The sequence below is a fragment of the Ascidiella aspersa genome, chromosome 3, assembly GCF_963924565.1.
Source record: "Ascidiella aspersa chromosome 3, kaAscAspe10.2, whole genome shotgun sequence".
Taxonomy (NCBI): Eukaryota; Metazoa; Chordata; class Ascidiacea; order Phlebobranchia; family Ascidiidae; genus Ascidiella; species Ascidiella aspersa.
Genome location: NC_139449.1, coordinates 21,538,002 through 21,564,003, shown reverse-complemented (window position 1 = coordinate 21,564,003; position 26,002 = coordinate 21,538,002). Strand labels below are relative to the sequence as shown.

The 26,002-nt window shown below is 40.7% G+C and overlaps 1 protein-coding gene across 2 annotated transcripts in view; it reads left to right on the top strand.

The window, feature by feature from the left end:
* Positions 1-26,002, top strand: part of LOC146160789 (centrosomal protein of 135 kDa-like) — a 29,605-nt gene that overhangs the window by 1,259 nt on the left and 2,344 nt on the right. The window contains exons 3-22 of one of the 2 annotated variants that reach the window (XM_083386119.1): positions 189-356; positions 2,349-2,476; positions 2,882-2,980; positions 11,557-11,685; positions 12,404-12,577; positions 13,223-13,330; positions 14,181-14,331; positions 14,883-15,043; positions 15,626-15,700; positions 17,544-17,702; positions 18,764-18,937; positions 19,341-19,445; positions 19,760-19,884; positions 20,272-20,377; positions 21,098-21,307; positions 21,816-21,955; positions 22,576-22,726; positions 23,434-23,628; positions 24,672-24,872; positions 25,600-25,802. In XM_083386119.1, the coding sequence (XP_083242245.1) occupies positions 189-356; positions 2,349-2,476; positions 2,882-2,980; positions 11,557-11,685; positions 12,404-12,577; positions 13,223-13,330; positions 14,181-14,331; positions 14,883-15,043; positions 15,626-15,700; positions 17,544-17,702; positions 18,764-18,937; positions 19,341-19,445; positions 19,760-19,884; positions 20,272-20,377; positions 21,098-21,307; positions 21,816-21,955; positions 22,576-22,726; positions 23,434-23,628; positions 24,672-24,872; positions 25,600-25,802 (2,962 nt within the window). Of the gene's footprint in view, positions 1-188; positions 357-2,348; positions 2,477-2,881; positions 2,981-9,824; positions 10,332-11,556; positions 11,686-12,403; positions 12,578-13,222; positions 13,331-14,180; positions 14,332-14,882; positions 15,044-15,625; positions 15,701-17,543; positions 17,703-18,763; positions 18,938-19,340; positions 19,446-19,759; positions 19,885-20,271; positions 20,378-21,097; positions 21,308-21,815; positions 21,956-22,575; positions 22,727-23,433; positions 23,629-24,671; positions 24,873-25,599; positions 25,803-26,002 lie in introns of those variants that run through there. The other variant, XM_083386120.1, reaches the window with a different exon arrangement.

Sequence of the window (26,002 nt, the reverse complement as noted above, 5' to 3'; positions counted from 1 at the left end):
AACCAAAAATAGAAAAATGTTTGGCACGCCAGTTGTTAATATTTTGACATTATTCATAAACTGGCACACTGCGTACAAAAGGTTGCCGACCCCTGGTCTACCTCAATCTATCAATTTTGGGATGTTTTTGTTTTTACTTATATGGCCTAATAGAATCCCACATAGTAATTATTTACTGTTTGAAACAGAGCTGAAGTCTTCTATTCGGAAACTTGAACATGAAAATGCAGATCTGCGATTTTTAAACTCGCAGTACATTCACAAAGTAAAGGCAGTGGAAAGGGAAAGTGCCACCAAGACCGAGACTATTCAAAAACTGCAAGAAAAGAACCTTCAAGCAGTTATTCAGACTCCAGGTAAAGTGTACAATGTATATTGTTAAACTAAACTATAATAGCACATGGTTAAAATTTTTACTCGCTGCTCCTGAATTGCGAGTGTACTTCACTCCTGGCTAGTGCGATTTAACATGCTCTCGCCAGGCTGGCGAATGCCTTTGCAAAAATATGTTGTTGTTTTTTCAGACAATTATTGATATGTGATAAATTATGTTTAACTACCCATCAATAATATCGTTAAATGGCGTACAATATATGCTTGCGCAATACAACAATGAAATAAACAAGCTCATTGCACATGATAAAAGGCGATAAAGATATGGTTTCTAGTTGCATTTAAAAAAATTAATTGCTAGAAGAGATGTTGGTTTGTGGAAAAGATAACAAGAAATCACTCAATAATGGTGCTTTGTAGGGAAACATGCCAAAGGCACACTCTCTATAAATAAAACTTTTTATGTGACAAGATAGATCTATTTAACTTTCTGTTTTTTTAACTTGTTGACCTATCCATAAGAATTTCCAATAAAAACGTGAGTTTATAGGGAACTGGGAAGCCAAAGCTGGAACCCGAAGCTCCGGAGCCAAGCATTTTTACTAGAACCAGAGCCATTTGTATTTCGTTTGTGGAGCCAGAGCTGGAGCCATTTTTATTATTTTTGTGTTGCTGAAGTCAAAGCCGTTTTTAAAGTTTGAGAGCTGAAGCTGTAAAACTATGCCTGATCTAACTCGAAAGAATTAAATTACTCAAATGAAAACTACAAACAGTTTAGTGTTTCAAATGTGACCTAATTTAGGCTGTGCTGAAGCAACTTGAGCCATTCTGGTTTATAGCGTGGGTTCTAAAACTTGGGTAATTTCGTGGGTATGCGAGCAAGTTTATTTAGTGTCACAAACAAAAGTGATTTAAAGAAATCGTTGTTTACATTTACGCGACCAGCAAGAATAAAGTTTAAGTTTACCAAATGCAGCATCTCAGCTATAAAACCACCATGCTGTACATGCGTATGAATGACTTGCTTCTAGAAATAAAAAATCGCTGTTATTAGAATGCTTTTTAAACAAACTGTAAGCTCTTAAACCTCTGCACCAAAAGAAATATTTTGTTTAATTTTTTTAAGTTTTAACACCCTTGGTAGTCATTATTGTCTGTTTCACAACAAACGAGTTTGCATTGATATGTGTACTTGCCGGAAGTATAGTAACTATAGTCAATTGCAGTTCCGTACTACTGTTCTCATGATGTAACCAACAAGTAAAACTCATGGTTAAAACATGAGTAAAAACAGGATAAGACGTTTTGTTTAAAAGGAAAATATATTAAAGTGGCGTCATCACTTCCTTAATTCGAACGAATGATGTAACCAGGTTTTTTTTGAGGAAAATTTGACGCTTATGCGATAATGAGCCGAAAAGTTAAATCATTAGAAAATCAATTCAGTAGGACGAAAAATCGCAGCTGTAGTGTCGATATTGTGACAGTGATTTATTTAGACGGATTAGTGCTGAACGAAAAAATGTCCAACGTGGTTGTTTTTGAATGCCTTTGATCCCTTTATCACGAACAGAGGCGTTGACAGGCAGTCAAACACCAGACGAAATATTTGCAAGTTTAGTTATAACTGGTAAACGACCACTGGCGTTCTTCCGGCGATGTGAATTAATTACAACTTCAATAAGCGCGACAATTTTCAAAATCTATCGAAATTTTGTGTGTTTAAACAAATTGAAACAATTCATTATGCTGTGGGCTCATTATCACTATTGCCTATTGTGTTGTAACATATATATATATATACGTATATATGCTAGCCTCGTGGATAGCCCATGATTATAAATGACATTGCTCCGTCTCTCTCTTGGTAATGAACGTATGCCGACGACCGACCTGCGGACAAACCAAGCCAACTATATTAAGAGATTATCGTCTACAAATGGCTTTTTTTGTTATTCCCAATAACTTTTTTTTAGAAATTTAAACTTTTACAATTTATTCAAATGATTTTGAAGGTGGAAAAAAGCGAACCATTCCCTTTCGCCGACAAAGAATGCAAATAGATTCAACGCTGCCAGAACCAGACAGAACATCCTACATTTCCTCCCAACCAGATGATCCTTACATTGCAGACCTGATGCAGGTTTGTTAATATAATACTTGCAACTTATCTCGTTCATGGAACTTAGGAAAATGCGCTGCTGATAGTCTCAACATGAGTATAAACATGATTCTACCAAAATCAATCGTATACTTCACTGTTTTGGTTTCGACGCACGTGTTTGCTTTGCTGGACGTTAATTGGCTGTGTCTGATTATTTTTTGTGACTTCATTACAAATCATTAGTTTATGACATCATATCTGTCACTAGTTTATGACGTCAATCTTAAGCAACCATACACGGAAACTAGGGGAATTCCCTAAGTTGAAAGTTCACCCTCCCGCCCCTTTTGATTTTCTGGATATGCCCCTGCTTGATATGTGGATTTTATTACAATGCTTGGAGGTAGGACAATACAAACATCAATTAAAATCTATATTGTGCAGGTGGCCGATACTAAAATAAATCAACTCAGTGATGAAGTAAAGAAGTTGGAGGAGTCGGAAGAGATCAATAACAACAAAATAGCTAATTTGCGACGCCAGGTCACTTGTTTTTTTCAATTTTTCTGCGGATTGTGCAACATTTGTTGAATAATTATATCCTTTTGAACACAATACACGTTTTTTTAGTAATTTCAATAAAAATATAGTATGGCTTTCATATTTTCGTTAAAATTATATTGTACTTTTTGCCAAACTTTTGTTTAGGTACCGCAAAATAATGAAATATTTCTCACAAGAATTTCAGGGGAAATCACAAAAATCTGATTAAAGTGAAATAAATCATATCTAGTAAAGAATGTATCTTTCTTATTTTATACACACACTTAGTGGTAAAGTCGCTTATACTGACGCTAATCTAAAATACTAAAGCAGTGGTGGGGGGCGTTTTGGGTGTTCGGACCGCTATCTACATCGTTTCTTCGTAGAACGCGTTTCTCAATTCTTTCAGGTGGGTTTATGCAAAGTGTGTATTCCACACTTTAGCGAATAGAATACATTCCGTACGAAGATAAATTAAAAATCTTTTGCTAAAAACGTCGTGCGGTTAGCTGTCTGTGGTAATATCTGGTGTTGGTGTAACAACAGCCTCTTTAACTGAAGCAAATCAAAGTTGTCTAAATTTGACTGCCGTGCGCCAGTTGGAGTCTCCTTTTTTATGAAATGATAGTTAAAACTGTTATCTGTATATGTCAATATTCTTATACCACGTGGTTCGTGTGCATTGAAGCAATTATTTTTTCCCGTCAAACGCCGCTTGTACTTCAGCTGTTTTGGCTCACAAATACGGTGCACATGTTGTAATATTCGCGGCATAAAAACACCCGGCAAAAGAGATCTTCGTTTTGTATTACAGGGGCCGAAAGGCTTGCTTGTAATTTAGCGTAGTTCCGTGCATGGAACTTTGGATTGTGCGCTGCTGAGAGTGGTAATAATATTGCATCAAAATTTTATCACATGTAATTCTTGGTCAAAGTTTCCAACTAAAGTTAACGATTGCATACTTAAGCGGTTTCGCAACTGGCGCGGCGCCTGGCAGGAGTCAAAATGGTGTATATACAACGTATTTTGTTCCCGAACTTAGTTCCAATTACTTTTAAAGAATTTAATTCGGTACATTCTGCTAATGCTTGACTATCTGTTGTAAATTAGTAAATGTACACATATTTGTACATTTATTATGTTCGGACCCCCCCTTTTCGTAAGTGACGTTATCGTTTTTGTTCGTTTTTGTCAGGGTTTAACTCACCGTCCGAAGCTGTGTGTTTTTTTCATTTTTTTTAAATGCGTGTTTTTGTAGTGTAATTGAGTCACGCGTCATACTAATGCGAAACCAAAATCAAACGCAAAACGCCTTTTTCGTTTCATGTTTGGTCGACCGTAAACGCAGGTTTTTTTTCTCTTTTGTTATTCGTTTGGGTTGGCAGATTAGCAAGTGTGTGTTCGACAATTAATAACAACCAATCAAGCTGTCTCTGTAATTCGTCGGGCTCGCTGCCTCTTCCACAAACTATACACGAGTCCATTTTAAATACTTTTTGACTATTATAACTACGTAAGTGCGAAAAATTTTCGCGCTTGGCGCGAATGTTCTTTCTACGTCCGTTTTTTTACGCTTTGGTGCTGTCTTTTGAACTAAATCAACGCTTCTCTACCGTTGCGCCATGGAAGGCTGCCAAGTACGTCGCGGAAAAACGGAAAACGTATACAAAAATATTGAACATGGATTTTTTAACGTTTTTTTTATTTTCGGCGATGTGATAAAAACTTGCAAGAAATTTAAATGAAATGCCGTTATCCCCCCAAAAAATTCGCGCTTGCTTCGCTCGCCGGGTATGCACTCAGTTAAAAAGGTTATAAACACTGAACTAGATTAACTATTGAAGTTGCGTTTTTGCAGATGTTGCGCTCACTCAAATAACACCGGGGAAAAACGACCTTCGTTTAGTATTGCAGGTGGCGACAGACGTGCTTGTAATGTAACGTAGTCCCGTACATGGATCTACCAAAATCAATCACATTTATTTTACGGTCTTGTTTAGTTTTTCGCCTGAAGTTAACGATTGTACACAAAGCGGTTTCGCAGCTGGCGCCTGGCAGGAGTGTCGGCGACGCACATGTGCGTTTTGCGTCTAAAAGTTTGATTTTGCTGGACGTTAATTGACTGTTTCTGATGATTTTTTATTATTTATGACGTCATTACAATCGCTGTTTTACGTCAGACGGAAAAACGGGGAATTTCCTAAGTTAAAAATTTGGGACCCCTTGTCATTTTCGAAAGATCTGCTTCAGGGACGCAAGTGACATTTTCTTCCAAAAATATCGCCTGCTTCACTTGTAGAATGGGTGATGTGGCAGGCAACGTCATGTAATTAATTTGTGGAATTTCATGTATCATAGAGTGAAAGAGGTAAAAAAGTCTTAATCAATGATTCACCTCGGACAGTGAACCAAAAGCACAAAGGCATAAACTTCGTTGCAGTTCTTCGGGTAAAATCTGTGAAAAAATGTAGTTAGGTATTTTAAACCGACTTTAAATAAAATACTGCCAGCTTTCTGCTGATTTTTGCGTTTTACCGAAAGACCTCTGCAGCAGTAAGGTGCAGCATTCAGTTCGTAATTTCTATAGAAATATTAGAAACGGTTGATTTGGCACTCACTCGTTTAAAGACTATGGGACTGGTACTCACGGCGAAGACAACAGCAGCAACCCATCACGGCAATTCATCGTGCACCGGCGCATAAATCATGACCAGCACTTTCTTGTTCGGAATTTAAGCAGCGACGAAAACAAAGGCCAACGACCATCGAGCAAGATTTCAGCCAAGAAAGCCTCTAAAGCCTTCCAGCGCGTCCTTCAAGTGGCGTCCGGGTCGTTATCCATCTTCCACTCGGCGGCAGTTTTCCCAGCAGCTGTCGACGACCAGTTTGGCATCAAAGAACGCACTGAACGGGTGCGACGGCCCGAAAGCCACTCGGCGGTCGGGTTCGACAATTCTCGGCGCTTTGTTTTCGACAAACCGCGCCAGCGATCTACCCGGATCCAAAAATAACGTCCTTGTTGAAAGGACCTTATCCGGTTTAGTCAAGGCCAAGACGCTTTTGGGGAATTTGAGCGTGAAGTCATTATCTATGTTCCAATGCAGACAGTTTTGTTTTAACACGTTGACAGGTCTTGTCAGTAAAACCACTTCAGATTGGTTGTGCGTCACTAAGTGCTGTATAGAGGAGTTGTACTTTCGCGAAAAAAGTTACTGAGCTGATTTACTTTTAAGTTGCGACTACGAGAAGACGGATCACAGCTAGGTTTCTAGCGCTGTATACAGATTTACCCCTATCCTTTAGATTAGATTAAAGCAAAACGGTTGTTTGTTCAAGTTCTAGAGATATTCCATTCCTTACTTCGTGAGGTTGTGGCATATCAGATGCAGTGAAATATTTCTCGTACTCTAACGTATATTTTTATCTGCGCCGTGTAGTTGTTCCTTAGGGACATGTAGGGGACAGCAACTGCGGCTTTTTTTTTAATGGGAAACCTGCTCGGAAAGAAATCCGTGGAACGCGGCAAGCGCGACTCGCTCAGATCCCGGCGTCACAAGAAGCAGCGGCGGAAGTCGCGGCACCAGAGTCAGCAAAGGCGCGACTCGGCATCAACGCGAACTAGTCGTCGCGAGCGCGGTCGTACTTCTAAATGTGCCACATACGGACACGTATGCGAGCCTTGTGCGTGCGCCCACTCGCGAAAAGCGTCCTCTACGCTCCAGCATCGCCGCGAGGAAGTTTGGCGCACTCCCTGCGTCTCCCCGCCCCACCAATGCCCGGCGCAGGGCAGGAGAATACGTTTCGATCCCCAGTGCGTCCCAGCCTGTGTGACCAGTTCGACAGACGTAACCGCTGCCGTTGCACCTGCCAAGTTCGGTAGCGGGAAACGACAAGCAAACGCCGAAGCGCGCTGCTCGGGATGCACGAGCCAAGTTGGGACCGCTGTTGGATCGAAGCACTGCGATTCGTCAAGCGATCCGGCGTCTAACGTATCGCGGATGTCGCGCGCCGAACGCCGCAAATCCTCCTCCTCGCGCCGTAACAGCCAGAAGTCGGTGGGCGGCGGCGGCAAGGACAAGGTGCGCGGCATGGTGGTGTACAGGGACGGCAAAAAGGAGCGCGTCCGCATGCTGGACAGCCGCAAGAACAGCTGACAACTACTGGACGTTGCGCCGGAGGAGGCGGCCGATGAAATCAACAGCGACGTTGGTCGTCGGCGCAACGACAATTCAGCAGAAACAGCACGATCTCCTAAGGAAAGGTCGACCCGAAAAAGCTCGCCACCAGGTCGCGGGCGTACGTTTTCCAGCACTCGACCGTTCACCACAACGAACGCGGATGACCTCCCGGAGTTGCCAACCAACCGAGTGATGTGCTCTGCTATTGAAAAACGATCGGTTTCCGGCCGATTTTGGAACTCTCCCCTCGGAAAACGGCTTCCGGTCGGCGGCCCGATGCGATGGTTGAGGCTTCGCGGTTTTATGCGCCGCTCCGAGCCGCCGACGCCTGTGCGACAACACAGAGAGAACAAAAATCGACGGTCGAGGCTCTGGAGTGGACTGAAGCGGAAGTTTATCTGGAAGTCAGTGAGCAGACGACGCCCTTCCTCCTCCGCTCCGGTCGGCCAGGAAGCGGAAAAGGAAGAAATTGCAGAAGATCGCGTCCCTACAGTGAGCCCGCCGCGTTCCGAATCCGGCTCCTCTGCCGGCCGACACGCCCCATCCCGCCAGTACGTGTGGAAGACTTCGAGCACGTCGAAAACGCCGCGTCCGCCGTCGCCGAAAATAGAAGACGATTGCGAGGTGATCGAACTTTCACCGCTCGACGTCGCGCCGAAACTTGGTTTGGCGTCTGCTGCGCCCAAATTGCAAAACGCACGCCAGCGTTCGCCGTTTTTCGCCAGCCGCTACACCTGGCGCAGCAACAACCTGAAGAGCGGTGCGGCGAGCGGTAGACCGACGGCTGCAGGGCGCGCCTTTGGCGAGTCGTTTGATTCGGATAAGAGTAAATGCAGCGCCGCGGCTCATTCGCGTCACCGCTTTCTGTGGAAGGAGGGGGAGCGAGCAGGGGGTACTGGCACACAGGCGTGGCACACCATGCCCGTATCACTGCCCTCCGACGACGAACGGCGAATGGGCTCGGGTATGCGCAAGTCGTCGTCTCGCGTCGTCCCGGTTTACTCTGCCTCCCCGCCCCAACAAAGGCGTGCCTACTGTTTTTCTCGCAACAACGAAAGGTGACAGCTGTCGCGTCCGAATTTTTTTCGATGTTCTTTGGACCGCAACGTCTTTAACCGTGCTAGGATATCGTATTCAAATGCTCTTCTATGCGACATCGGTACCGTTGTTTTGTTTTGTTTGTAAAACCATTGTTTTTCCATCGTGTTTATGTTTTCGCTGTAAATACCTTTGGATTGCTATTCGCATGGTTGATTTGTTTTTGAAAGACTTCGGAGAGAGATGGCTTACAAAGCAGACTTTATTCTGTAATTTGTGCAATATTTAGCTTACGCAGAATTTAACACTAAGATACATATATTTCTTTCATTTTTAAATTTCTTGTGACCAAATCCATATAGAATCATTTGCTGTGTGGCTTATGAAATTTGCTATGGTTGGCGGCATTTTATTACAATTAAGTTTTTTTTAAAAAACTTTTTTTAATTGAACTTCCGACTGTTTTATTTATGTTAAGAATTAGAACACAAAATTTCCCATTATGAAAGCCTGGTCTGGGATTTTTTTGTATAAATATGTTTATTCAGTGCAGTTGCCAACTAGTTTTCGGGTCGAAATAATTCGCCCTGATGCATGACAATATTTATCCTAGCACTACTTTGCCTATTGTGTACCAAGTAAAATATTTATTGACCAGCACATTAGGTAAAAAAAAATGTTTAAAGTAAAATTTGTCTTCACTCCTATTCGAATCTCTTTCTTGTTAGTGCACATCATCTAACTTTTTATTATTTTTTTACTTGGCTACACATCAAGTGGAACAGCCTGCAAGATTGCATTGTTATTAACTATCGACTTAACGCTAATACGTGTCGACACGTTTTCACATTTATTTGTTGTGTTTACCTTCATCGGAATTGGATTCGAAACATGTAAATTTAACAGTGTGTCTTTATGCCCAGTCGTAGAAAGTCGATTTGTTTCTTTTTAATGTTCAAAAATGACTCGTTTTCTACGCGTCCCTTTTTGTTTTCTGTTATCAGGTTCGTTACGGTATGTTTGTCGAATACCAAAAATTCGCATTTTGGTGAAACATTCACTCTTAAACACACAGGAGCCGTTTTGTCCCAGCCAGAAAGCCAGTGTGTGTGCACAAGGCGAAAGGCAGTTCGCTTTCGTCACTAAACAACACTTAAGTATGTCGTCGAATTACTCGACCAAAGCTTTTGTCTCTGACCCCGACTTAACGCCATTATCCCCTGCGCTCCTCGCTCGATCGAGAACGGCGCACTCGCCATTGGTTGAGCGCCGACCAATGGCGAGCGAGCGTGACGCCGTGGCAACCGATTCAAAAAACGCATCAGCTGATTCGCATAGTAGGCGTCTCGCTCTCTCAAAGCGTCGACCACCGATAATAAATTCGCCGTCTGTTTGCCCAGCGCTGACCGAAAATAAAGGAACAACGCTCAAACGGCTCGTCAATTCAATGTTCCGTCGGCGAACGCGTGTAGCAATTGTTGTCGGAGGCGGATAGTTATGGCCTTACTTGCAGGCGTGTTAGGACACAGTCTTTAGTTCGGCCCTGCTCGCTACTTACCAAGTTTCCAACCGGCTTTTTTCCGTTGGCAATTTGAACAATTCCTAGTTTACAGCGGTCAACGAGCGTGTGTGCATCAATAAACGATCGTTGTGAGTATTTGATTGTCGAGGACAGTTTTTGTCCTCTTGTCCACATAGACGTGTGCATGATTTGGTTGGCATTGAGCAATACGCCTAGGTGTAATTTCAAAGTGTTATATTACAAGCAGTAATAGTTAGTTAGTAAATAGCTTGGTTTATTTTCTTACCAAAGCATTGCTAATCCAAGTTAACGATGTAGTCAGTCAAAGTTAGGTTTATTGTTAAAGGGACAAAACCGGCCGAAACATTCTAGAAGTTGAACAGAGTAGTGAATTATTGGTCAGGGAAAGTTTTTTTTAATTAAAAACCTAGAAAGCTTTTTTGACAAACTTACGTCGTCGGAGTATCTCATCTTTGGAACTAATCTGTGGCTGTGCAAACCATGTTTCGTCATACAGATACGAAAAGCTAATTCATACTCTAGGGCTGATTTCTGATACGTAACAATGTCGTCTTATCGACGTCGAAACAAGCCTTCTACAACCAGTCCACGGGTGAGACGAAATGCAAATGTTTAGTTATTCATGTCAGTACAAGAATATGCCTCCCCCACAACGCGCTTGTTTTAGACTTAGTGTTAAGTCGACAATGTTGTTAGTTGCTGTCAACTTTTTAGCAGTTGTAAAGAAACTTAAGCTGTGGAGTGATTGGTGGCGATTTACGCAGGACAGCCAAACTAAAAATTGTTGTCTTATTCTTACCCTAGATTTTATAATTTCCGATTTTACGCCAATTTTTTAAGCGCATTCCTCATTTTAAAGGTAGATAAATCGCATAACTTCGACTGTTAACATTTCAACTTGAAAACAATAGCTTTACAAGTAAATTTTACCTCGATTGTTTGTTGCGTCTAATAAGCGCTGTTTCTCCGTCACGCGGCTAAGCACCCTTGGAGTCCATTGCCGTTTGGTCCTCGACAATACCGATTTACTCTTTTTAAGGGGGCTTTGAGTTAAGCAAAAACACAAACTCCACTTATGCGTGGTTCGATCACTGGTTTTCTCTCAAAAATATCAGCCCGCTTATATTGAAACGGATATATTTCAAATATTGCCTTTAAGATCGTGTATTTGCCAGTTAACTAAATCTATTTTGAAATTTTCTCCTCCCACAACGATCTGGTAGATAAATATATTTTTAAGTGAGGTTTCATATTCGAAATGACCAGCCTAAATCTTTATATTCAATGACTGTAGTTTGTCGTAGGTTTACAGTTTAGGTTTGGAAATAGTGTTTGTAAACTAATTTTAAGCAAATACCTAATTGTTTGAAGTATTATTTGCATCAATATACGCATGTAATTAGTCGCAATAGATATTACATCATTACAGCAGTGTATTTCAATAGAAATGTTATAAATCACTATTGAAATAGAAACACGGTTATTATATTGTGAGAACCAAAACGTAAGTAAGCACATTACAAACAAACATACTAACTTATAGTCTTGATACAGATTTTCGCTCACATGCATTACAGATTTACAGTATATAAAAAGCAAATTCAATTTGTAATTTTTACTTAGTTATCGTTATTCTAATAGTTTAAAACAAAAATCAATAGGGCCCAATTGAATCGCCTTCATTACTCCCCAAGTTTATTTAATACTCAAACATGGGAAGCATGTGTCACAGCGAACTCTTGATCACTAAGTTAAAAACTAACTCTAGTTCACTGTAGTCTGCAATGGCCCGTGTCTGTGACATTTCTGTTGTTCAGGTGGAAGGGAGAGATCGTGAAATTGACCGACTCAACCGCTCGCTAGAGGGCGGTAGACCCCATGACGTCGTTTCCTTGGAAGCGAAAAACCGAAGCAACGAAAGACTCATTTCCCACCTCAACTTGCAGGTGACTGGTGCTGTTTTCGTGTAAATTTAACATATTATGTCTCTTGTAACTTCCAAAACAACCCCCGAATGTGCTTATTTCATGTTTTTCAAAATTACTGAATTTGCGATGAATTTCAGTAGCTTGATAGCCTATAAAATATGCCTGGTTTGACCGACCTTCGCGGTAGAAATGAATATCAAATTACCTTTGTTTTAAACATTGTGTATGCCTAATATAATATTAGGTCATATATAATTTATACGGGGCATATCCAGCGCAAGCCACTAAAACTTCTCGCAAGCTGCATTTTTGTATGTTCATGCCACAACCCCAGACACTATATTAAACCTGATGTTAGAGTTAGAACAAGCTTCCAGTTGCAAGAAATATTTAACTTAATTCTGTACTTCAATAGTGTAGTAAAAAGAACATACAGTTGATGAGCATTGGACAAAAATACCACGGTTAATTGTAATCTGTTCGCTTTGGTATCACCCCTGGTAACTCGTAAAACACGACAAAGGTTTCCAATGAAAGCGAACACAATAAAAGCTATCACTCCACCGTCTTCTACAATGAAATCCATTTTAGTCATTTTACGGACCGCTGTAATCCAATATTTTATTCGTGGTCACTATTGCGCTTTCTTTACCTCCGTACCTAAACTTGACTATGCCCGTGCTGAATAATTTATTTTGGTCTCATTCTTCCCTAAACCCGTGAACTCGTCCTCCAGGTGGACTACCTCCAACAGACCAACCAAGAACTGGAGGAGCGCATCCGGGAGTTGGAGGATGGAAAGGGCACGGCGGTGGCCGAGACGCAGCGCCTCAACCGGGAGGTTGACCGACTCCACGCCGAGCTGCGCGACATTGATCGGCTCGCTCAGCAGCTGGAACAGGAAAAACAGGTAATTGGCGAAAGGAAGTATGTGGGTAATTTTTTCGCCGAACTGAATTTCAGTTGGTGTCACTGGTCGGTTGACAAAACTATATCGAAACTATAACTTTGGTGCACAATCTGAATGAACGAAAAGTAATGATCGAAACAGAGATAAATAATCATCATCGTGATTAAATTGTAAATTTTAGGACTGGTGCATGTTTGGAATGGCGTTTATCATGGTATTGGCAACCCCTAGTTAACTGTAAAAGCTTGGGTTGTCATTTTAATGCGAAGGTAACATGTTTTCAACCTATAACACCTTTCGTTTTGGTAAGAGTAAGGTAATATATTTTGGTAAATCATTAATTTGTTGCTATTCGTAAGAAAACCTTTTTTTAAATCACATAAAATCGATATATTCTACAATGTCAGATAAAACCATAGGTGAAACGTACGTATCGCAGATCTACACTTTATGGTGAACTTGGGTTTTCAACAATGCATGCATATGGCCTACATTTTAGTTTGTATATGGGTGGAGATTTTAAGATAAAAACTTTGTCTGTAATATCGCCAAAAATTGTAATGTCAAACAGCTGACCTGTTTTAAAAACAGTTAAACCACCTTTTAAATTCATGGCACTTGAAGTAAACTTCAATTTGCACCCAGGACGCAGTTGTAGCTGCCGATCGCGAAATCCACGAAGCCCAGTTGGAGCTAAGGCATTCTCAACGACAAGGCGAAGGTGTGGAGTCCAAACTGGTCGATGCTCACACGGTAAATCAGTTGCTAAATTTTCCCTTATGCGAAAACTTTTTAACCGAGCTATATTTCGTTTACTATTCATGACGTTTGTGTCCCCATCTCAAACTGTGTTTTAACAGATGGAATTTGATGTCGTAAATGTAACTTTTAACATGAAAAAAATGCAATGGAGAAGTGTTGAAAATTGTGAAAGCCTTTAATGCCATATTTCAAACAGAAATGACAACGTTTATACTGTTTCGTTGTTTTGTGAACTCCGTTTGCTCAAGAATCACTTACGACGTGTATTAAAACGACGAGTTGTCGCGATTATCTGGTTAGTCACGAATAAAATCTACATGTGCCGCCTTAATCTACGTGTGTAAACAGGACAATGCCACCAACTCTCTGTGTTTGGAAAATCTTTTGTATTTGAATCAATTTGCGTATTGAGAAGTCATGGAACTGTCTTCGAATTTATCTTTTGTTCAACCTAATTTATGTGCTTTGAAAGTGCTAGAATAGAGAACTTTTTTAGCTATTTGTCATTGTCTTAACGATCCAATTTTAGGTCTTTAAAAACCTATAATTTTTCCTATAAAAGTCTTTCAACTGATTTCATAAAATGTGTTGCAACCCTGACAAATACTTTTATAAACGTAAAAAAGGCAAGCCTGTGCTCTTGCAGCGTCCCTAATACACAAGATGACCGAGCAATATGTAAAAATCGCTTTTTGTAAGTTGGGTGTTTATAACCTTTTTCCGTACAGTTACCATAAAATACCAAAAACTCGTATCGTCGCCTCAAGTACGCGGAAGCCAAATAAATCTTCCCGGGCCATCTCTTATTCCGCTGTTCAGTAAAAATTCGTTGGTGTTGCAGGCTCGGGATCGTCTGATGGCGGAGAACAGCGAGTTGCGAGGCGAGCTGGAGGGAAGCAAGCTCGACATCCAGCGACTTAACGACCTTCTCGACAAAGTACAAGCCGACAAGCGACTGCTCGGCGACAGAGTTCAGTCGCTCTCAGCCAAAGGTGATTGCATGGCTGGCGATTGCTTTCGGTTTGCCTTCGTTTTCGGAATAAGTTTTTTTTCAAAATAGGTAGACAAGCGTAAAAACAATAACGAAATTATTGGAAGTGTTGATTACTTATTACTTTTTTTTGTCAGTATTTTACATAGGCAGTTATGCCAAAAGTACTGACGGGTAAACAAGTTACAAAAGAAACTAAAAATGACTTACGTTTGGTAAACTTCTAACAATATTAATATCGTAGTTGTTTACTGGGTATAAAAATAATTGTATTAGACATGAACTATATGTTTGGACGTTGCCAAATTGCCACTTAAAACAAAAAATCTGTTACTTTAAACCTAATTTTAAGCGCATCATTGCGAACGGTTTAAAATTGACTACGAACCGAACTAATTTTGCGTGTCAAAGAGGTATGCACTTTAAAATATAAATTATCTTACTCGGACGTCCGCAAATTTTCAATACAGCATACAGCGATTGTGAAGCACATACGCAAAATCTCCAGCTGGCGGACTGTTCCATTTTTTAACGTTTTAACGTCTCTTGTAGAAAAGAGCCTTGTTCTCGAGTTGGAGCAATATCGCACGAGCCCTTCGCGAGCCCGCAAACGTGACAAGTCTCCCAGCAAGCTCGATTCCTTCGTGCGAACTCTGGAGCAGGAACGCGACTATTACAGAAGCGAGTGCGACAACCTGCAGAACATGATCAGGGTCAGTTTGTTGGATAGTTTGATTTTGCCATTGGGGACAGTCTTATAAAGTTATTCCAAAGCTAATAATCTGACCCTTCGTTGTAATTGAAATCCTTGGTTTTACCCATCAGGTTACATTGACTGCCAGTGTTTTTTTCCAGTAATTTGTTTTAACTTCTTAGCCAATTTTTCTGATCTTTTCTAAAGTAGTCGGCTTCTGTTTTTACGCACCGTTTATTTTTTTGCCAATCTTTTGAATTTTGTACATATTTTAAGTAAAAATTTCTGGGCCCTTGAGTAAAGTGACATGTTTGATCTGATTAGGAATTTCAAACAGTTGAAATGAAATAAGATATAATTGGTAAAACATGATCCTAATTCCATGCATCGTACACTTCTCCTTCAATATTACGTAACGCTGATATAATGACTTAATCACGAACATTGATAGCATTCCATCAAGATACAACATATTTCGATGTGTTAGTCATGGGAAGGCGGCGTGTTGGAACAACGACTCTCATTTGTCACGCGATATCTTAATTGTTTTTTGCTGCTTGAGAAAATACTCACACGCTGTTCAACTGTTGTTCGCTCGCAGGAAAACAAAGCGCGAGCAAGCAGAACGAGCAGTCCCAGGTCTAGGAGTCCCGCCCGAACCACGCCCACAAAGAAGGTAACGTTCGCTTCCAGTTTTCAATAGTGGCTAGGGCCGAAATGAAATTTTGGTAATTGGTTGGATTTTGTTTTACGTCCACTAACCTTATATTTTTTCATAAAAATACATAGGAATAATTTTTTTTGGCATTATACTCTTTGTAAACAACATAAAAGGGCGTCACGCTCATAACCAAATTGCCATTTTTTTCAAAGTTTTTGCTTAAATCACTCCTTGTTACCATCCCCATTCATGAAAAAGTGCCTAGTCATTTTTTGCACATGCGCATGGAAAATGGCCTAAACCTAAGCATTTTTTCTTAGATGGGGATGGTCAACAAGTGACTTAAGCAAAAACTTTGAAAATCAGGAAAAATTGTCTTAAAGCAATTTGGTTATGAGCATGACGATGTTTTTTTTAAATTGTTGGGAAAGGCCGTTCGTATAGCTCTAAACGAGGTCACTAAAACTAACTCATCGTTTGTCTGGCGCGAACCCAGCAGTCCGACGACGACCAGCAAAAGCAAAAACAGGTGATGGTCCGCTTGCGCGAAGCTGAAAACGAACGCGATCACTTCAAGCGGGAACACAGGCTCTTGAGTGCCATCACGCGGGGGAAACGAGCGCTCGGCACCAGCCACTTGGCGGCCACGCGATCGGTGGGGTAGGGCATGCGAGAGGCGCCTTGTTGCGCTTTCTGCTGTGGCCGTCCAATCATACCTTCATTTTGCGATGACTTTTCTCACGCAGTCGACGTGACGTTTTCGTAATTGTGACGTCATCTTTTCTTGGTTATTTGGCATCCACTCTTGTGTGACGCGTTGATTTGTCATGTGCATGACGTGAGTGTGTTTTGCATCAAATGCACTATTTGTTTAACGTTTGCAATCTGTTGCCTGTATTTGTATGTATGTCTGTTGTCATCTATGTCATTTTCCTTTTTTTTCTTATTTCACCTATTGACAAATTTAAATTTCTCTATTTCAACTTATTTTGAAGGTTAATTACTAACATCAAAGTCTTGTAATTTAACACAATCAGCAACAGCAATCTATCATTTTCCCGAGCTTTAATTCAAATAAAATTAAGCTCAGTCTGTTTACTCACGTGATCAAGTCATTATTTATTTGACTTGTTTGGCACCACTAATCTTATTCGATTATCGTAATGTTGAAACTTGTATAATATATATAGTTGATGTTTAAATTAATTTAAGTTAGCCATAAGTTGCTGGGATTCCTAAGTGAGGACCTTATGAACGTAGCTATTTGCGCAGCCAACCTGGGATATACTATTTGTACACGATATAGGTTTCATTTGATTTAGCCGGTTGGATTTGAAAAGCTGATATCACAATACTTATCACACTTACAGTTCGCATTGGGCTGCAAGCTCAACATCCGCATTTAACCGCGTATTGAGTAAATAGCCAGCGTCTGGTCGAGGAAACTTTTTAAAACCAGAAAAAAAAGCAACACCGCTCAAATTAACGCTTTGCTCGGATTTGTTTATATATCTTTACAAGTTCAGTCGAATTATGCAACACCTGCAAAGGAGCATAGTGCGTTCGTTTGAGACGTTGCATTTCGGAGCCAATTTTGTTTTCTTAAGTAAAATATGTAACCAGACCAAGAGTGTGCTTTTTTAGTTAAGAACTAGGAATTAACCAAAATGAATATTTTGATGTTGAATGTATAGCCTGCCTCTCTCGCCGCCTACAAAAATGATGAAGAGCTTACAATTATAAAATCATCGGACCAACAATTTTATAACAAATACATTACCGGGTAGCAACAGTTTATTCGAAGAGTTTACATAACCTAAAAAACTTCAATAAAAATGTCCTATTCTCAATTGGACAGGGCGGCGACGTGAGCCAGGATTCGTACCAGCGCTTGATGCGCGAACGCGATGAGCTGCAAACCATGCTGGGCAAGTTCGAGCGCCACATGGCCGAGATCCAGGCCAACGTGAAGGTGCTCACACAGGAGCGGGACAAGACCAACGTGCTGTACGAACAGGTTGGTTCGAGAGAGCAGACACGCTTGTCTATCTACTTAATACTCCTTTTCTCACCGCAGCAATCGGCTTGGTTTTCTGGCGCATAGGTTATCAAACAAACTTTTTGATTTAATCTGGGACACTTGAAAGTCCTGGTTCGTATCCGGGATTTGGAGCTTGTAGAAAAATCCGGTACGCTAGTTGCGAAACTGCTTACACATATATTAATACTGTGAAAACCGATGCTGGTTATAGACGACAATTTTCAATAAAATGCTACTCATTTGACTATTTACTTTATTAGGCAGGCTTTTAAATTTGTTCTAACATTTGTTACTATTGGCTTTCAAGGTATTTAAACGCAAATGTCGAACGACTGGAATCTTTACGTAGTTTACATTATCATTAAAAGTATTTGCCCTGAACTCTTAACAATAGTTTCCCCCGTCGTCAATTTACACAGCTGCTTTGAAAGCACTGTCTACTCGCTTTTCCACCTGTTATCATGTTTTAGCACCAATTCTAGGCTTACAAATAACTTGAAAATACCATTTATTATTGATATGTATCGTAATTCATAACGAATATTTCAGTTTGCGATTGCAGCGGATAACTTGTCGCTTCTAATTTCCCTGTTTCCTATTTCTAAAAAAAGCCCCATATAATAAAATTTATTGGAAACATTTTGCACCATTCGGCTTTATGTAATTATGCTCGTAATTTCGCACAAGTTTGCAACATGTCTATAACCCAGTGGTACTTAACCGTTTATGGCTTGCGGCACCCCTCAGAAATAATAAATAGATTGCGGCACCCATGCAATATTTTTTGGTAGGTAAATCACTAGAATGTCACAATAAACGGAACTGGAAAAACACACATCAACTCACAACGTAGGAAGTTATAATTGGTTTTATTTCACTCTAATCTTATACAAAAAGTTGTAACAGTTGAGCAAAAATCAGATTCTTAAAAATTCTCAAATATTTCGCGGCACCCTTGAGCATTATAAAGGGCACCCCACTCCGGTTGAGAACCACTGCTATAACCTCTATAACGTAAAACGCGCCGTTTTTCGCAGAGCAACGAGGAGCTGCAGCGCATGCGGCGCGAGTACGTACGCTCACCCAAGTCGCCAAAGGCGTCGCTCACCGCGCAAGCGATCCTGCGACGCGTCGAGAACGAACGTGACACCGCCATTGCCGACCTGCGCCGCATGACAACTGAACGGGACAGCTTGCGCGAAAGGCTGAAGGTAGAAGGAACACGCTTGTTTGACATATTCAGGGATGAAGACCTTGTGTTTGGTTGTGCCTCATAGTTAGTAATCTAAACCAAAGTCTGCAATAACTTTTCGGTTTGGACGGCTAAAACTACAGGCCTACAGAGGGCGTTAGGTTTCTTGAAACTTGGTTTTATTTAGTGAAACTGTGTGAAATAAATTGCACTGTCACCATGTCATCGTTTTTTTTTTAACTGTTACCCATGTTTATTGCTCTCACAATGTCTAGATTTTACAGTTATAAAGGAGTATAATATGAAACTTCGAAGTCTTTCGTGATGCGTTCCCTATTCTAAGGCCAACGATTACCCGTTTTCATCAAATAAATTTGATGAAAAAATAGACCATTGTTTCATGCGAATGCAAAACTCCTCAGATCCAGCAAGAGCAATCCATATCGGAGCGATCCCGTCTTGAGCAGCGGGCGGAGGACCTGGAGAACAGAGCGCACGCGCTTGGTCAGGAGAAGGTCGATTTACAGGTAAACCCATCCACACTGACATCAGTATTTTTGATCTGAAAATACCTGAGTCAGGGATGTAAACGTTAGTTTAATTGTTGTCACTTTATTGATAACATTTATGCTAAAAAAAATACCAAACTTAGAACGTTTACTTTGCGCTTTTTCCAACCTCTGCTTTACGTGGTCACAGTTAGTAAGTCAGTCACTCTCCTTTTTTGTCCAACACACTTGTTATGACAGTCATACAAAGAACGGGCTTCACGCTTAAGCTGAAAGGTGGAGTCATAAAATCACCCCGGCTTATTGATTTTCCTGACTTGTACACTGTACAGAGCCGCGTTGACACACTGAAGGACATCAACTTGTCGCAAGAAGACGACATCAAAGTGCTGAGGTTAAAAATCCAACAGGCCGAAGATGACTATGATGCAACCAGGACGGAGCTGGATGACGTCAAGTGAGCAGCGTAAACAATAGAGAATACGAAATAGTTATTCAAACTAAAAATATTACCCCGCAAACACTGCCATTCAAGACCTGGCGCTCACACTTAATTCCAGTCATGCGTTTCCATAGACTGTTTGTTTGGCCATGTAAAAACCCCTATATAAAACGGCTAAAATAATATACTTTTGTCAGTAAGCTTAACAGCAACCGCAGCAAGGAACCCCTATCTAAGGTGCGACACTAATTCTTGCCCCATATTTTACGCACAAAGTCTAATCTTATTTAAATATGTGCTTGCCTAAGCTTTGAGCGTTCGCCAAGACTTGTGCGGCTCCCTCGTTTTGCCAACAACGCATACAGCTGTTGAAACTCAAACTCTCTCCTTGTCGTTTTGCAGGGTGCTGAAGTCGCAGGTCGAGGCGTCTCTCGACAACACGCAACGGAACTTGACAAGGAAATCGACCGACCTCGCCCTGGCCGAGGATCGAGTCAGACAGCTAGAGGTTTGTTTTATGCCAAGGTTTTATGATACAGCCGTAATCCTTATCCCAATCAATCTAGGAATGTCCGATATTGAAATAGAGCGGATAGCCGACCAAGTGATATTATCGGTACTCATCCGATACAAGTGGTTTCAGTGCCAATCTGATGCCAAATTAATATAGGAATTGCAGCCGTTTTGGCGATCCAATTTATAAAAACTATTTAACTACTTACCGCAAAAGCAAATTGTGCCTAATAACTTGGAAAAAATACCCTTTGACTGTTTTAAGTTCATCTTGTCGTCATTTTTTATCGGATAAGTGAGCTTAAATGATTTTCAGACATAAATAGCGTTTTTTCTGTTAACCAACACGTAAACTGAACCACATAAGAGCAAGAAACAAATAGAGCACTTATTTAAGATCAAGTTAAGTAAACAATCAACACCCTTGCTCAAAAAAATAAAAAAAAGTTTAAAAACCCGAGTGATACCAGGATCAGACATTTTTTGTAAAGGAACATATTATATATTTCGCCTATATTGCCGTATACATAACAAATCTTACATCGTTGATCGACAGATTCGGTGAGTCTGCGATGGCTTTCGGTGTACATAACAAAGTAATAATAAAATCCATTAAAAAGACAAAAACACACGAAATCAGTTCAGATTAGGTAAAAAGTTTGCTAACAAGCTTAAAATAAATACACAATTTTTTTTGCGATTCCTCTTTTACTAGAGCCGAGTGAGCGAGCTGGTGGATGTGTCCCAAAAGCAGACGGAGGACTCGGCGGCACTGAGGGCCACCACAACCGCCCTGGATCGGGAGAAGGACTGCCTCCAGGCCGCGCTCGACGAGAGGACGGAGCGAGCTGCCGCCCTGGAGGAGCAACTGAGCAGGAGGGAGCGCGATCTCTCCGACATGAGGATCACCCTAGGAGACCTGGAGGTGGGTTGCTGTGGCTGCCAAAGAATCGGAAGTGTTAATTTAAAAACGAGAAGCGCTACGGTTTTATAGTCGATGGGTGTCGGTGTTTATTGTGCGGTAGACCAACCAGGTTACAAATAAAGAAGGTTTTGGAATGTTTCGCAGCGTTTTTGTTCAAACAGTAATGTATAACGACAGCATGCTTTAGACAAACTTAATTGCATTTAAATATGCGGTTGGACATGTGTTCGTTTAGGCGTGTATGTATTTTTTCTCAAAGTGCTGCTTGTTCTGAAACTATTGATTGTTAGCAAGTATTACATATTTCCTAAGCCCTAGCTTTAACCGTGTTATGCGATAAATAGAAATACTATTTAGCGGGTTTAGGCAAAAACAATAGACCAATTAGTGTAGCTTTCGAAGTTTTCCTACCGGCAGCCCATTTTACGCCATTGGACTCTAGTTTTAATTCCGGTGTCTGTGCTATTGCCCCTGCTTGGAATTTTACCGAGAGTAAACCTTGCTTCAGGCGAAGCTGGATCGCGCTGGAGACGACTTGGCGAGCTCGGAGCGGGAAGTTCGAAGTCTTCGACGTCAGCTCGAATCGACCCAGAGCGACCTTTCCGAAGTTACGAGGGCAAAGGAATCGTCAGGGAGGGAGAACAGGAGGTATAATCGCCAATTATTTTTTATAACTTCTATGATGAAATGGACTCCAGTCCCAAGACCTAAATAAGAAAAACTTCAACTAAGTTAAACACAGTTCGGACTTCAGAGTAAGGCCAAAATAGGACTACTACCTAATAGTCGTAATAACGTCTAAATCAAGTCCTAAATCTGTCGGAATAAGACCTAATTGGTCAGAATCGGACCTATACAACCTTTGACTTAACCCCAAAACATGAATTTAGGACGTATTCCAACAGATTTATATATTATTCTGTTGTAGATATTACTGTATATTTGGCTATTTCTTATACTTTAGATATTGATGCCTTGTCGGTCTAATTTTGTGTTCCCGATGAAGTATGGTCAATATTGCGATAATCGCCCAAAGTTCACTGAATTTGCCGCCAAATTTATAGAAAACAATCTTAAATGTGACTATTACGTATAGATTTGTTTGCTTGAAAACTAAGAAAGTCCTAAATGTAATTACCGGATACTACGAGGTAAAAATGCCAATACTATCAGTATTTTGTAGTAAACAGCTATTGCCATTTGCCAACAAAACAGATTTACTCCAAAACCCCAGCCTATGATTTTATCCACACATCGTGTGTTTGCAGAATACAGGATGACCTTTCGACCTTGACCCGCGAGAACCAGGATCTTAACATCGAGTTGGACGAGGCGATGCGCGACAAGGACGACCTCAAGAACCAAGTCCAGGACCAACTTGCCAGAATATCGGCCATGGACAGCTCGCTGTCGTCCAAGGTAACATTTGGCTATGATGGTGCAACCAGTCCGAATTGATCCGGTAAAAAAGGTTAAGAACTACTGTTATAAAGTGTTACTTATATTGTCGGCGGCAAACTACAAATGGACGACCAGAACAAAATAAACACATACAAGAAAAGAACAATGCTCGTATAACAATAACTTGAATACTTTTTTCGCACATAGCTTAAAGCAAACTATTTAGGGCACTTTTGTGGTCGTACATAGCTCAAATAAAACAAATTTGGGCACTTTTTGTTCCGTGTGTAACGTTTGGCAAATATAAGTGCTACACCAGCTCTAATTGGTCCGGTAAATTTGCAAGTAAAGCCATCACGATTTTGCCGCCTCTTGTCCATGTTCAATATCCATGTTGCTGCCCGACCTAAACGGTTATTTGTGAAACTATGTTTTTTTGTTTTGCTTTGAGGCGTTTCGACTAAACTGTTTTCTATAATGCGCCATCAGACTGTTGACGAACCTGGTATTTTTTTCTATTCTTAATCTTACACCCTTTGACTGACTCGCATGTGATGTGTGACGTCATTCATACTCCGATATGTCATCACTTATTTTAACCAAGATAAAAAAAAAATTTTAATGCTTAAATTCTACAATTACCGGGATTTAATGTCCCGTGTATTATTTTACCTCCGAGCTTCCCTATTGATTTACACAGCTCAACATCCGCTATATTTTCGCAGGAGCGTGAACTGCAGGACGTTCTGGAGCAATATCGCAAGGTGTCGTCAGAGCGTGACTCAGCGGAAAGCAGGTACCGCGTCACGAGTGATGAGTCACAAACGCTGCGTTCCGAGCTGGTTGCCACTGACAACGACCGGAAGCGGCTCGCCGACAGACTGACGACCATGGAGCGCGAAATATCCGACCATTTGCACGTAAGGCGGCGTTTTGTCTGTTATGTAAGCAACTAAGCATACTGACTACTGAAAAAACAACCTTGTTAAAAAGTAATTTATCATTCCAAAAGTCAAGTACATCTGGGAAGTTGTAAATTTTCTATAAGTAAACCTATTTTTTTGTTAATTTAGTTAGGATTTCATGACCGCTTAATGACTTTATCATATACACACTGGTATTTAGCGAAGCTATTCAAAATTTACAAACTCAAAAATTGAGTCTTGTCAAGAAAATTATTCTTCGAAGGGAATTACTATGTAGATAAATACTGCGCGTTTAGGTCGTCGCATGACGATGTTGAGTTTGCCACGGCGCAACTATTTATTTTATAAACAAAGCTATTTGCCAAAGTTAACGCGTTAAATAAGATCTACCCCATATCGTTAGATAATTTGATTAAACTGGTTTCTAACCTCGAACACATACATTCTCAATTACACTTTCACGTTATGAACTCACAGACGTACCCCATTAAGCAGTTAATGTTTAAGGTTAACTGACTAAAGTTTTACTGATTTTGTACATATTGTCTTAACGGCCAAATGTTTAGTTTCGTTAAGATGTTGCAACTAATTTAAAAAAAGACTGATTAGCACCGACCGAGATATATAGGTCTACCCGAAATCGACACCTCTCCGCAAGATGTTTCCCGCAGTATCGTCGACTCAATATAAGACCTTTATTCTAATAAATGGTGACCTATAAAATGTCTTATCTTTTAAGTTACCTGTAATTGGCTGAAAATGTCTTATCGTTTAAGTTACATACTTACTGCTCACATTGAAAAAAACACCCTGTGCTTTTATCATTGTCATATTTTCCGAAACTATACGTTCTTAAATCGGTAATGAGATGTTTATTTGAAGGGTGTCACAGGAAAAAGTCAATTCGTGCTAATATATGTAATGTATTGACGCGAACAGTCTAAACCTGCGATTTTATAACGTTTTTTACATTTAATGTAAATTGAATTTCGTTGTGTTTCCTCGCAAAGGTTATAAACACAAAATGACTCACATAGGCTCAGCAGTCGTACGAGGCCCAGATATCAAGCCTCACCTCGGCCGTCGCCAACCTGGAGTCGGACCTGGAGCGAATGAGGAGCGAACGATTCTCGCTGCAGGGAGACCTCGGATCAGTGCGGGAACTCAACGCCAAGCTGGACTCGGGCAAGGAGCAGGTAGCCCGCCAACTCGCCTCCAAGAACGTCGAGTTTGAACAGGTGCGTGTGAATAATCAATATACATGTTAAAGAAACGGTATGACATAAATAAGTACACCGATTCGCCTGTTGAAAAGGAGTCGCGTTGTTTTTTAATGTTTTTTTCTTTGCTGTTACCTTTAACGACTTGAACTTAGTATTCTGGTTCGTGTAATAAAATGTGCACGTAAAATGTAGGGTCCGGTCAAACGAAATTGCGCCACTTATATCGACTGTTGAAAGTTGTAATTCTTTTTTTTTGCTGCCAATTGGACTTAAGTGCACTTTGGGAACTGTTTTTTCACTGATTTTTTTCTGATTATTCTGGTTCGTGACCCAAGTACAACGTTGTGACTGATCACAGACCTCGGGTTTACTCAGTGTTCTTCTTGAAAATTTTAATCTGTGTAACGAATTGTTTTAGTGAGCAGTATACTGACAATCCCAAGTAATCAGAGTTCTGACTAAGTTAGTCTTTTTAAGTTGGTAGAATAAGTACGAAATTTTAGCAAAATAGAAATACACATTTCACATATATTTTTCTTGTTTTGATGCTTTGCTATATTTAAACACTTTATTGCTATATTTGTCTCTAAAGATTGACTTTTTCATTTTCGAATTTTGTGAAATTCAAGCGCGCGGGACGCAACTTTTCTGCGCAAATTGTCTAATGGTGCTTCACGAGAAGCACTTGCCGACCTTAGAGGGAACAATGACACTTTATCATCCCCTCCTCTTCTTCATTCAGCTCCAGTCGCGTTTGGAGGACCTGAGTCGCGAGCTTGAGATCGTCCACAAGCACCTGGAGAGTGAACGGGTCGGAAACAAGAATCTCGAAGACCTGGTTGCGGGCGCGCGTGAAAAGGAGTTTCAGGCTCAGCTGGATGCCCAGGAACAGAAGTCGGAAGGCCAGTTGCTACGAGACAAGCTCGCCCTGAACGAGAGCAAGTTGTAAGTCGGAGCGGACATTCGCTAACCAACTTTCTCTAATTGTCCTGTTTCGTGCATGCGCATCCCGATTTAGTCCAAACAGAGTCGAGATTTTCTGTGGATACAGGCGGCCTACTTACCATCTCGCGTGCCTTTCTACCTTTTCATGTGGGGAAAATATATAACTCATTATATAGATATAAACAAACTATTTCTTCGAC